We start from the raw sequence: 13390 nt of genomic DNA on the forward strand, positions 1-13390 counted from the left end.
TTCAGTCTCACGGTGGGTGGCAACAACAGAGACCACAAGAAGGATGTTGGCTTTTTCACCATCACATTGTCTGACCACACCATCTTGTCACCTTGCCCTGGCTCCTGCACAGGCATTGCATCATGGTGGAAAATGCCCGGGCTTTTTATACCATATCAAAGCTCCCAATGACAGGGGCGCTGTGCTGGCAGCAACCAAGCAGTCAAAATTCCCCCTGGTGCGTACACAGAGATGCTGGTGCTAAAAATGCCTAATTTCAGCCTTTCTCCAGCACTGCCAACAACATCCAAAGCAAAATTCCATGAAGAGTTCACTTTGCAGACGCAAGTGGGCTCTGCTATGTTTTCTTCATATTATTTTTTTGTTGTATTACCTGTTCAGAGTGAGTACGGACCAGGTCTTGCTTAACAACTGCAGCAGTGCCATCCTGGAAAGCCCGGTCTAGAGACAGCATAATGAGACGAGGCCACACCAAAAACACCAGTGAGAACCGGAGAGCAGACACATTTACAGTGAGGTAGAGCACACACTCAGAAAACCAAAAGGGACTTGCTTCCTGGCTCTGTAACTCAGACATGATATAATAATCACTCCATAAAAACATTATTAGAAATACATACATAAGTTGCTAATAAGAAGCCTTCCTTGGTAGAGGAGTTACAGATACCTGACAGCTTCCTTGTACTTACTGTTTCAGCTCTAGTCTGGGGCAAGTCCAAGATGCAGGAAAATAATTTTGTCTTCTCAGCCTCTCACATCTCAGACCAACGACTGCTTCTTTTGAAGAATACGTAAGACCTCCTGCTCTGCTTCTGTATAATAGATCTCACACTCTCCATCCAAACTTACTGAACTTTAGAAGCACCTCTAGTGAATGCATGTACAGAGAAGCGCAAGCACATTACGGCCCATATCTACCTTGTGAAAAGAAAACCATCAACTAATATTTAAGAGTTTGAAAGGAAAAGGCTGCATGCAGCATTTCCTTTTTGTATGTTTGCTTGTGTGTATGTGTGCCAGTGCTTGGCATTTTATTGTGCTTCTAAGTATATTTGACCACCTTATCATATACAGGGAACTGAAGATTCTTATTAAAGAGCAATCCTTCTAGCTTGTCATTAGCTAGTTCACTGGCAGTTGGAACGGAAAGTGCACCTTCCAAAAAAAAATTTATTACACCCTCCTCCAGCCTACGTAATGCTTCCATGGAAGCTGACAGGGGACAATCCTGTGAACATTTGTCTGGCTTCTTAAGCAGCTTTTGCAGGTTGTGCTGAGCTCCTGGTTGCCACAACTACATCATTAGCTGTAAATCAGCCAGTTTACATGTGTCTCATGAATATAAACACAATCAATATTTACTCAAAATAAGGTAACCGCGATATGTGTGTATCTCCAGCCACACTGAGCAAACACCATTATCCAGCACATGAGGTTGTTCAGCACTCAGTAGCCCATAGGGTCGCACAACGACAGCCATAGGTTGCAGCCAGCCACACACACTGCCTTGACCAGACGGGAACCAGCCCCAACTTGAAAGCCGCAGTGTTGTGCAAGTGTCACACTGTGCTGCAGCTGGTAAATTCAGTTGAGAAGAAGTGTAAATTAACAGAGGCATGATCTATGTCGTCAGACCCAAAACGAGATGCATCTTACTGGCCAGATCAATTATGTGAACATTGAACTATCTATACCAGCTGCAGCAGATCAAAACTAAATTAACTGAGCGCAAAAAGCCTCCAAGTATTTACATACAACCTTGCAGGCAGCTCCTTCACCTTATGCAATAGGAACTACTTTAAGCACACTGGTATCTCACAACACCACAGGGAGGTGAAAAATTACTGTTGCAACACAGGAAGCCTGCAACCACAGCAGAAATTGAACGCACATCACCCCTGAGGTTCATCTCATGCCTCGACCACAAAGTCACTCTTTCCTACCAAAATGGGAAGCTTGTATTTCTTGTTGCTGTTTTTCAGTCTGCCGAAGTTGGAGCCAACGTAAAAAACAAGGTACCACCTGACTGTGTATTTAGGCAGGTTAGGAACTTGATTTTCAATATATGCTTAGACAACGTACAGCATAGTAAAACTGACTGAAGCCTAGAGAAACTCCAGAATGCTTTATTGGATTGGCCCCTGAAACAAAGCATGCACAAGTACATGGCAGGGTGATGTAGTGTAATTGCATCTTTTTCACAAGTTCTCTAGCAATTTTGGCCACGATTTCGTACTTCTAAGTGAGTTATCGCAAGCCATTGATTCTTTACAAAGTTAACAAGCAATAAGACAAGTTAACCTGGTGCTATTATGAGGCAATAATGTTGCCATCAGTGCATGTAACCACTGTATTTTGTTCATTTTTCCCTCAGGCACAATACAATGGAGCCTGATCACATTTTTCAGCCACTATTCCACAATTAGACTGTATGCAAAATGCATAAACAGCAAAAGCATGCTGCAATGCAATTCTCTGTTAATCTAGATGATGAAATAAAGAGACTTCCGTTATGACATTCACTTCTTAAAGACATGAATTAGGCAGAAACCAAGACTAGCAGAATACTCAAATCTGGAGATCAGTTCTCTTTTGCCCCATCATCAGCATATGCCAATATAAACTGATTAAAATAAGTGTTTCTACTAACAGAGGTCAAACTATGACCAAGATTTTCCTAACCCCAACCTGAAAACTATCATGATCGGTGGCACCGTCAGGACACTTGAAAAGATTTTTTGTGCTTCCTCTTTCAATCCCTCTCTACTGTCCAGTCCCCCTCCACTCTTTCTAGGTGAACCAAAGAGCTCACTTGCCTCCACACAAAACAAATGTGTACGCTGGCTTTTTGGAAGCGCTCCTTTTTGTCTTTGTCAATGCACATGAAAATGCTAAAGTTGTGAACTTTTTTTGACCTCTCCATCTCCTCTGTAGCCCAAAGAGCTTTCACACTGTGCATCATTCACAGAGGAGGAGCTGTAAGACTTGGTAAATGAGACGTGCAAACAGGTGAAGGAAACTTTATGGGCCACAGATTTAAAAAGCAGAGGCTCACTCGCACAGAAGCAGTATGAGAACCTGTTTTCAGGTCTAAAACTGTTTAAAGCTTTGATATCAAGCCTAACAATGTAAACAGCAGCCACTAAGCACAGTGACACTGGAGCGCTTAAGCCCTCACTGGATGGTACTATACCCATGACAGAAGTGAGATGTCATTTTCTAAACTTACAATCTGGATCATCTTGCTTGTCTACCTAAATAGCTTTTACAACTAGCATATTAATGACAAGCTACTGCAATGGTTAAGTTGAGAATTACTTCAAAATTGCTCTCCATGCTGAGCTTGATGGCCAGGAGGTAGTTAAACAGCGATCAGGGCTGTTGGCTCACAGTTCCCAAGTTACTGCCTGTGAGCATCACATGGGAGATCCTCCTTGACAGAAGAGAAGGCAGTATGATGTGCAGCCTTCACAGTGCCTCCTCCCTCTAAGGCAGGGACTTAAAATTTAGCGATGTCAGCTCTGAGGAGAAACACTCTAGAGCAATTTAACTCCGGGGACAGGAGAACATGATGCATATGGAGCAGAGAAAAAGGACAGCGTTTGTGCACACCTGAGTACAACACCACTAACATCAAAGCTCAAAAACCTACAGACGCTTTTTTTTTCCCCTCTGTTTTTTGGTTGTTTTTGTTGCTGTTGTTGGGGGTTTTTTGGGGTTTTTTTGGTTTTTTGGTTTTTTTCCCCTCAGTTCCACAGGAGTATATAGAAGGGGTAGAGGCTAGGATTTCCAAAATTAAAGGCCAAAATCTGTCAGTCACTGTGAATCACATACATCTTTCTTCAAGCCCATGTAATAATCCCTTTGCTTGTCTAATTGGCAAGAAACACCTACTCTAAGAAAGCACATGGGCTGGGTTTGTGGAAGCAGAGCAAGTAGAGCAGTGTGATTTATTTGTGTATGGTAATAAAGTTTTGTTCAGCATTTCAACTGAAAATAGCAGTACCAGTACCAATAGTAGTATGCTGGTACGAAGTTTCTAAACCTGGTATCACATACTCTGGAGAAGATGTCTCTGTTGTAGATATGCTGATCCCATGTCTTTGCCAAAATCACAGCTTTGCCTGCCAAGTACTCACCCCTGCCTTTGTTTCAAAATTGTGTCATTTTAGTGCTCACTTTAGCATGAGTATGAATCAACTTTACACCTCATTTTTATATGCTGTGCAATTTCTGCACAGCAAATAAAACCCCGTAACTAGATGTATAGAGATTCTGTAGCAGTCAAAACACAAAATCAACAGCTACTCATTTTAGATCCATGCAGGACTTGAATTCTGGTCCCCCAGCGTTGTAACTAGATCATTACACATCATTTAGTTTCCACAAATCCATCTTTATCAGCAGACAGTACAGTCGCACTCATGAACATTGTCAGGCTCTAGTTTTGATAGCATTATTCTCATTTCAAACACACAGAGATGCACACGCGTGTGCACACATGCAGCGCATTAGCCCAATGCTAATACCGAGCACACAGCCTCTCGTTTGCAGCAGGATGAGCAGCTCTCTTGAAAAGCAATGGCACTTTATGGAACAACTGAAAGGGTGGGAGAGAATCACAGCGTGTTCTCAAGCACAACACTTTACGGGTGCAATGCACAGAAATACACCTTCCAGCTTTGACTTCTCAGCTACCAACTCTACTGAAAAGAAAATATGCATTAAATAGATGCATGCGAGCCTGTGCCAGCAGACCCCAGTCTCCAGTCCCGTTCCTCCAGGAGGGCGGGCAGGGGAAGCCCTTACGCACCCCAGGTCTCCTTTCATGAACCACACTTTAATTCTACTTCACACGTGCTTGTGGCTACAAGGCTCCCTCACTAGCTCCCACCAACTCCTCCAAATCCCAGTGCCCCTCAAGGTATCTGCAATGCATTCAAGATAATACCAGCAAATCATAATTTGGAGAAAATTAGTGCTTAGACAAATTAGTTCACAGCAAGTTTCAATTTTCTGTCTGTATTCCCCAAATACACAGAAAACATAAAAGGATTTAAGGTAAGAAGAAATCTGGGATGCAGAGAGAAAAAAGGCTGCATTTGTATGCCTACTGTGTTGAACATCACTGCCTGGTATACCAAAATAGAAGTTTCTGCCGAACTTTAATACCTGCTGCCAAGAATGTAGCACAAATCATGCCTTTCTAGCACTTTTGCAAGCTATCCTCTGATTTCAGACAAACGAAGTCATAATTGTGAGAAAAACTGCATTGTACATGAGAGCAAAATATTTAAACAATTAAAATTTTGCTTAGCACATTACATGTTCTATTTCATAAATACATTTAAATGATATTATAATGGACTTGGAAAAGATAATGAAATTACAGTGATAACAACACAGCGGAAAGTCATCTACAAGCACCAAGAGATTCATAAAGAAACAGTTGCAACACAAAGTCCCACTTTTGTAATAGATACGATGAGACAATCGTTTATGTGAGCACCAGTACAAACGACTACCTACCTCTTGGGACAGGAAGGGAATGACTTGCGCACATATAGCATTCAGCCTCTTGACAATTTCTGCCTGCAAGTGACAAGAAGAAAGAAGCTCAATTATATAAATTCTCAGATGTGATGGTCACCCGTGAACACAGAAGATACATTTGCTTGCTTGCTTGCTTGGTTTTTGGGTTTTTTGGTTTTGTTTTTGTTTTAATCTCTGGTCACCCTCTGGCCAGGACAGATTATCAAAATAACAAAAGTATTTGGACACCAATTCAACAATACCTAGAAAGGTAATCATTTCTGGCAAAAGGGTTTTCCTTAAAAAACACAGTTTAGAACTGACACAAAGAAAAGTTAATGCTGATTATGCAACCAAGGCATTTAAAGAAAAAATCCTCAGGGGATGTAATAGAAAGGACAAACAAAATACTGTGTATCAAACTAAACTCTCTCCTAAGAGGCAAAAAGCAGGATCATTTAAAATTACAGCCACTGTAAGCGAAGGGAACAAATAAACCAATTACTTCTTTACTAACAGTGCATATCATGACAAAATTAGCAACACGATATACTGCTTCACTGGTAATCATTCTACAACATATTTCAGAAGGGGATACTGCAGTCTTGTATCATATTTACACTGTTATCATACCCAAGGTTAACAGTAGGTTAACAACTTTCATGTTGCAATTGTGATCAGAAATCAATAATGTACCAAGTTTTATTTCCATACTGGAGATCAATTCTTATTCTGTGTATTTAATCTGCAAATCTCAATAGAGACAGAAGAGATCTGGAGACATAAGACAAGAATTAGAGCTCCAGAAACAACCTATTTAAAGCCACACAGAATTTCTTACAATAAATAATAACTTTCTTATAATAAATCGTAACCAGGGTCAGTTCCTCATTATACAGTAGGACAGAATGCCCTTCCTGTTGCTAAGTCATTAACCATATGATGAAGACATAAAAACTTGTGCAATTCAGGCTTGCTTCTTTTAAGAGCAATGCTTCCAGCCATTTCACTATGCTGTCTTTTAAACTGTGAATGCTTAGAAAAGAATCTATAGAACAGAAAGGCTCAGAACTAGCAGAAAAAAAAGTCAGAACCACATATGAAATAAATCTGGGCTCAAGAAATACCGCAGTTACACAGTTGCATAACTAGAAGACATGGTATGCCAGAGGTGAGGGTATCTGTGACCCTGACTCTGTCCCCCTGTGCAATACACTCAAGCTCACACACACTCCTTCGCAATACGGTTGTTTCATTTCTCTGAAATGCATCTAAATGCCTGTAGGTTATTTATATAGCAATTTGCTATATATTTGTCCCAGTATCTTCTCTTTGGTCTTGACTGTTTATGCAAGTCTTCATTTTTTACATCCATCTACTACACCTTTTCTGTTTATTCAGCAACATAGGTACCTTAAAGGACACTTGAGAATACATTCTGTTCACCACAAAGCTAAATTATCTGCTAATTTCAAAGGTCTGTGTGTGCCTGCAATACCAGATAACCTAGACCGTAAAATTTAAATACTCCTTTAAATAGACAGTGTTCACTATGGTAGTTGACACAGAGATTTACAACTGCATGTTACACAGAGTAGTACAGGAGAGACAGGATGTGTGCATCTAAGTTTCAGCCAGAGAGGCTGCACAATCCAATATGGCATTACCTTAGAAGCAATATTTGATTAAAGAATTGTAGACTGTAATACAAAGCGCAGCTCCAAAGTACCTGTGCTGTAGTCATTCAAGTACCATTAATTTACTAATTTCCAAACTTTGGGTCCCATTCACATTGTTTGTTGTGGTTTTTTGTTGGTTTTCGGTTGGTTGGTTGGTTGGTTGTGGGTTTGTTTGTTTGTTTTGATTTTTTGGGGTTTTTTTTTGGTTTTTTGGGTTTTTTTTTCCCAGGAATCTCCTGAGTGCTTTAAAACCAAAGAGAAAATTACACATCCTGCTCTTTGAGGCTTCCCCCTATAAAGACAAAACTCTCAAGTACCACTGTCCTGACTTGAGCTGAAGCCCCTCTGACCCGCCATTTAACACACATCTGTGCCTTAGTATAAAAAGGCAGATGATGCCTTCCTCTGCTGCAAAAAAACTCCTCCTACCCATCTTTAAAATGCCTGTCACAACCTTACCCACCTCCTGCGCAGCTCCTGGGGGAGCCTTTGCCTCAGCTGTGCTCAGCAGAAGACTGCTCTCCCACCACAGCTATGTTAGCTGGATGCCTCCACTGCACTGCTTAGGAACTGAGAATAAAACTGGCTCAAAGTGCCATGCAGGAGCTCAGTGTGTAATTTTAACAGGCTTGTCGATTCATAGATTTTAAGGCCAGAAGGGACTGTTACAATTGTCTTATCTGACCTCCTGAGTAACACAGGCTGTAAAACTTCACTGACTTCTCCATCAAACACGTAAATTCTAGTGCAGCTAGAATATAGCTTAGTCAAGAAAAATAATTTTATTCAGCTCACTTCGAGGCATTTCTTCTCAATTAAGGTACTCAACCCCAGGTATTTCAAGCTATTTCAGCTATGATGTTTTTCTTTTGATCACTTCCCTCTCCCTGCCCCAACAGAAGTATGTACCTCTCTTCTACTTCTCTTCTGGCCAAAAAGTAGTTGAAACATATTTGCTCAGTACTTCTACAAAAATTCACCTCCGGCAGATTCTAAGCCTGGGAAACGTTAAGCTGTAAGTAACTGAAAACAGGTGACTGAACATGAACGGTTACACAACTGTAATAAACTTCTTGATATCAATCCCACTGGAGTGCAGAACAGCGAGTCTTTCCATGCTGTATGCAGGAAAGTGAGCTGATGGAGACAGAACCCAGCTCAACCTACGGAGAAGAAAAAGAGCTCACGAGCAGCTTCAGGAGATGTTGAGACGTTCCCCAGTGGCATTCCTCAGACAGGCAAGGGGCCCAACAAAGCTGAGAAGCTCTTGCTACACCAAAACAGGTTTCCGCAATATTTCCTTATTAAAACAGTCTTCACTTCCCCCAACAATGAGTGCCCCAAGTTGCACGGTTGTGTGCACAGTTACGGTTTATCACCCTCAACACTTGGGCTGCAAGGACACAGCCCAGCCCCACAGCAGTGGACCGCAGAGGCACGGCATGGCCGAGACATGAACTGCCCACCTTTGGAGACCACAGGCAGCACGAAGGCATGAAGGAAAACACTGTGTATGCACATAGACGACATTACATGTTCTGTACTAAAAGAAATCTAAAAGCAGATATTTTCATGTAGTAAATACAAAGTACCCTCTGCCTCGACACTGCAACTATTTCTGCAGTTAACTGTACGGGATAACACCCCAGCAACAAGCTTGGTTGATTACTACAAAAAACACAGGAGAAGAAGTTAGCAGGAGTCAGCTGCCAAAAACTGGCAGGAGTAGGTTTCTTGCGACATCATCCTAAAACTTGAGGGTGTACGCAACTGATGATGTACGTTAGCATCTCAGTAGATCTATTCCTGCTGCCATTGGAGCGGGCCTGGAAACTCGTTTTTCTTTGCATAAGGTACAAAGTCAGACACAAAATAAAACATAAGTCCATATTTCTATGCTCATACAAATTTTAAAACCCTACATTTCAAAACCAGCTTAGGATCATCTCTCTTCTCTTAAACATCAGCCCAACGGGTTTTCCATGATCAAACTAATTGGCAGGAGAAGGGAAAAGTACGATTTCATAAAATCAGGCAGCCAATCGTCACACGGAAAGCCAAAGTTGCCTCGGAAACACGGCTGCTTCCGCGGTCATCCAATTTTGCCTCTTTTGTCCCGTAGGACCAAGCTTTAGAGAAGCATCATTTATTTACAGGCCTTTCCACTGGGCTTCAGTTATCGGCCAATAATACTGTGGACACACACACTTCTAATGGCCTATGTTTTGAAACCCAGTCTAATCTGATGGCACAGCGCCCAAACTCCTTTTCCAGCATAGCCATTAAAGGATGTAGGTTATTGCTGTTGTCACCATTGATATTTGTCATTGTAATGTAATTAGGGCCCTAAAATGATGCATTACAGCCCTTGGCACAGCTTCTATTAAAATCTTTTCTTCTGCTCACTGAACTGTGACCTGCTTTCTGATGAATAACAGACAGACAGCTTTAGGGTGAGGAGCAGATTCATCAAAGAAGTATTTTTCAGCTTTGGAAATAAAATAAATAAATAACAGAGGGCAACCTAAGAAGAAAAGCACAAGGAAGGAAGGGGGGGGTGGGAAATGCAGCACATAGCACATTTGAATTTCATCTGACCACTTGAAATTCTGATTGCATCTGATGAATCTTTCTTAGGACAATATATTCCCAGCCTGTGAATCACATGGTTAATCAGGGCTCTAATCTGCTATCCATCAGCCTATGCCAGCACTGTAACTTCCAATCAAATTTATAGGTTATGTGGGTCACGCATCCCTGAACAACTACATTCATGGATATCCCATTTAAACCAGCACAGATTCTGAAATGCTGTTGTTAGGGTTACTGAATGTTAGAATACTATTCAAAGCTTTATGAAAGCTCCTGATAAACAGCTGCTAAATTATTGCCTGTGGATACAGTGCGATGCTCTGAAATAGCATTAATGGCCCAATAAAAGGGTGATTGCTCATGCCAAAATATAAAAAGGATGGCTTTTGCTGCCATAGTTTGTCAAATATGTTAACAAACATCGACACTGCTATTACTCCTTTCCCTAAACACAAAAGATGTTTGGTTTTGCACAAAAACATACCAGCATGGAAACAGGAAAGATGAGGGAGAGGCAGGCAGAGAAGGCTCAGGCAGAAATCATCTTTTTACTTATCTAATGCAAGCTTATAGTGTTTGCATCCTTTGGGAGACACCTACAGAAGACATGATTTTAAGAGGTTTGAGCTCTTTTCCTAACCACTTATGGGGTATCTTTCTTGAGAAAGATTAAATATTTATTAACTATAATGTTAATAACTTTTTTGTTTCATTAGGTGTACGAAGAGACAATAATAAAATCACTGTGCCAGAATCCAATCCAAGTAAAGGAATGAAGACCCATATCAGTTAATAGTCCCTCAGTATTATTGCAGGGATACAACAAAAGAGCAACAGCTTAGGATCTCAATTCAGCCAACGAAATCTTTTTGACCAAAGCCAATGGTTAAATGGTACTTAATTGCCTAAATATGCCTAAAAACTTGAACTTTAAGTTCACACGTGCCTACGAAGCATTCAGAAAAATGTTCAGAAGATAAGCCTGTGGGCAAGGCTACACCTCCAGCCCCTGAAGGGGCTCAGCAAAGCTCGTCCTTGGGGTACAACCACAGCCCAGGAGCCACCACCTGTATGCAAAGGGGAGCATGTGATGGACCATTAGACTCCTAAATCCCTTTGAGAATGGCAACATAGGGGTTTAATTCAATTTACTCATGCCACACACAGCTAAAATAGGACATAAGCACATGGTAAAATATGGAAATGTGTTTAAGTGCCTTGGTAAGTATTTTAGCATATGTCCAAATTCTTCACACAGATGGGGACCGAAAGAGAAGCAAGCATCACATAAACTCCAGATATTAAAATACTCAGAAATGTTCTAATACACAGGGACTTCAGAATCAATTTGTTGCTTAAAAATCCCCATTTGCATTCTTTTTCGGTGGAGGAAAAAAAAAGAGAATTGGGATTTTATTTATAGTATATAAACTTCAGGAAAATATTTCCACTATATTTCACAAAGTTCCATAGTTATTACAATTATAAAAAATTGCTAGTAAAGAATTACCACTGGAGGCTGCAGGTCTGTCAGTGGAATGGAAACAAAACTACTATATATGTATTGTTGAAATAAAACAGAATAATAAAACACTATTGGGAAACCCATTTCAGCAGCCAGTAGGAAAAAGAATATACGCAATTACATTTTCAGAAAAATAATCTGAAACAACTGTTATTTCAGGTTTAATTTGTTCTACACAATGCAGCCTTTGCCAAAAAGATCAATCTAGTTTATTAAGTGCTTACCCAGAACACATGCACACACCCATAATATCTAAACAAGCATTTCACAAATTAGTGAGCACAAAAAACATTATTACACTGTATGAGACATATCACAATTCTGAATAAAGCAAGCAAAAAAGCTAATCTTAGTATTTCACAGAAAATTAAGCCTTCTTTCATAAAGAAGAATGTGTTTTGTTTTAATCACAGACTGTTGTCTGGAAGTGCTTACTGCAGTTCTACAGAACTAGAGGAAATACTACAAGCCCTGAATATGAAATTTCTCTTCAGCCCTAAAGGAATGGTGTTTGGAAACTGAGCCACAAAGAGTCTAGTCTTGTAGTCAAAGAGAATGATGGGAAAAGTCCTCTAGTAAGAAGGATACTAAACAGAAAACTACTTCTTCGCTAAGCCAATTGCTGAAGTTTAGGAGATTTAATTTGAGCAATGCATGTATGAGTTGAACGTAAGCGGAACCACCAGACTCTGCCAAATAATCACAGGTACATTTTTCACCTCACTTTTCTATCAACCTTCTTTACAAACATCCCAGCTAAGCTCATGAAGCACTGTAAACTTGATACTTACTCTTTGTAAGTTAATTTAGGTGCTTATTTTGCACAAAATACTGCAGACAGCAACATAAGCAATAAATCGGAGTGGCAGAATTTTCAAAATCAATTTTCTAATGCACATCCTGATCCGTGGGCTGCTGAAGTGAGCTGATAAGACATGGCTTTTATTTAATGTCTCAAGAACCATGTGGAGCTCAACAAAGCAAGAAAGGATACATATTGAATCATTCATGATTAAGACAATAAAAAGCAAGTCAAGTAAGGTGACGTATAGGCACGCTTCAAGCCTGTCACTTAAGGAAGTCAATGTTTTTTGTTAATATTGACTTCTACCAGCAAACAAGCAAATAAAAACGCACATCTCTGAGATCCTCATAGCCCTTCAGTTGTTCAGGCTGCCACCATGTAGCAAGCTGCAACCTGCCCTGCCCTCAGCACCTGCAGAGCAGCCAGAAAAAAGGCTGCAAGTGGAACTTGAAATGGCAGAGACAGGGTTCAACATCCCTTCCTCGAAAGCAGCAGGTAACACTTGCTGAAAAAGCAGACAGAAGTGAGTAAGAAGGGGACACTGACACAGGAGGTGCTGTTTCCATCAGCACAGCTTTGAAGTCCTCTGTAAGGTACTATGGTACTATCCTTTACCCTATAAGCAATCCTCAGCATTTCATAGCAATACTTGTTTTGTGAAATATGGTCTCATACCACAGGGATGAGAAGTTTCCACCACCCTCCATCAACTGAAGGCATCTGACTTCATAGTTTAAAAAAAAACAAAACCAAAAAACCAACACACACCACAACTTTTTTTTAAGCTTATAAACCCGTGGCATCACACTAAGGCAGCTTCAGCTCCAAGCTCAGTTTTTTAGCATCTGTCTCCTAGCTGCAGTTAGGTCGGAATTTCCCATTTCAATCTTTCCTGTAACAGCTGAAACACAGCAGCACATGCAAAATCACCCATCTCTTGCTACTTAATTCCTCCCCTCACACATCCCTCCAAAGAGTCTGACCAGTTCTGCACCTGCGGGAAATGGCACAAGCTGGTCTGAGCCTGTCCTCACCACTGCGTGCATACAGTGGTCTCAGCGCGCAGTTTTAATTTAACTCAATGCAGAAGGTCCCCTGTTTATTTACATGACAAGTTCATACTCTCTTTCTCAGGGGTAGCAGGAAAAGCAGTCAGAAAGAAACACTGCAGATCAGTAGTTTCAATGTGTACATCGTGATTGGTTTTTTTTTAAAGGTGAGAGATAGTAAAAACCTGTTCTCGGTAGGCTTATGTTG

General features: G+C 40.7%; 1 protein-coding gene across 2 annotated transcripts in view; it reads right to left on the minus strand.

The window, feature by feature from the left end:
* LOC136001306 (transducin-like enhancer protein 4) overlaps positions 1-13390 on the minus strand; it is a 97654-nt gene that overhangs the window by 60788 nt on the left and 23476 nt on the right. For both annotated transcript variants that reach the window (XM_065655450.1, XM_065655448.1), the window contains exon 5: positions 5530-5592. In XM_065655450.1, the coding sequence (XP_065511522.1) occupies positions 5530-5592 (63 nt within the window). The remainder of the gene's footprint in view (positions 1-5529; positions 5593-13390) is intronic.

Source organism: Caloenas nicobarica, chromosome Z, assembly GCF_036013445.1.
Source record: "Caloenas nicobarica isolate bCalNic1 chromosome Z, bCalNic1.hap1, whole genome shotgun sequence".
Classification (NCBI taxonomy): Eukaryota; Metazoa; Chordata; class Aves; order Columbiformes; family Columbidae; genus Caloenas; species Caloenas nicobarica.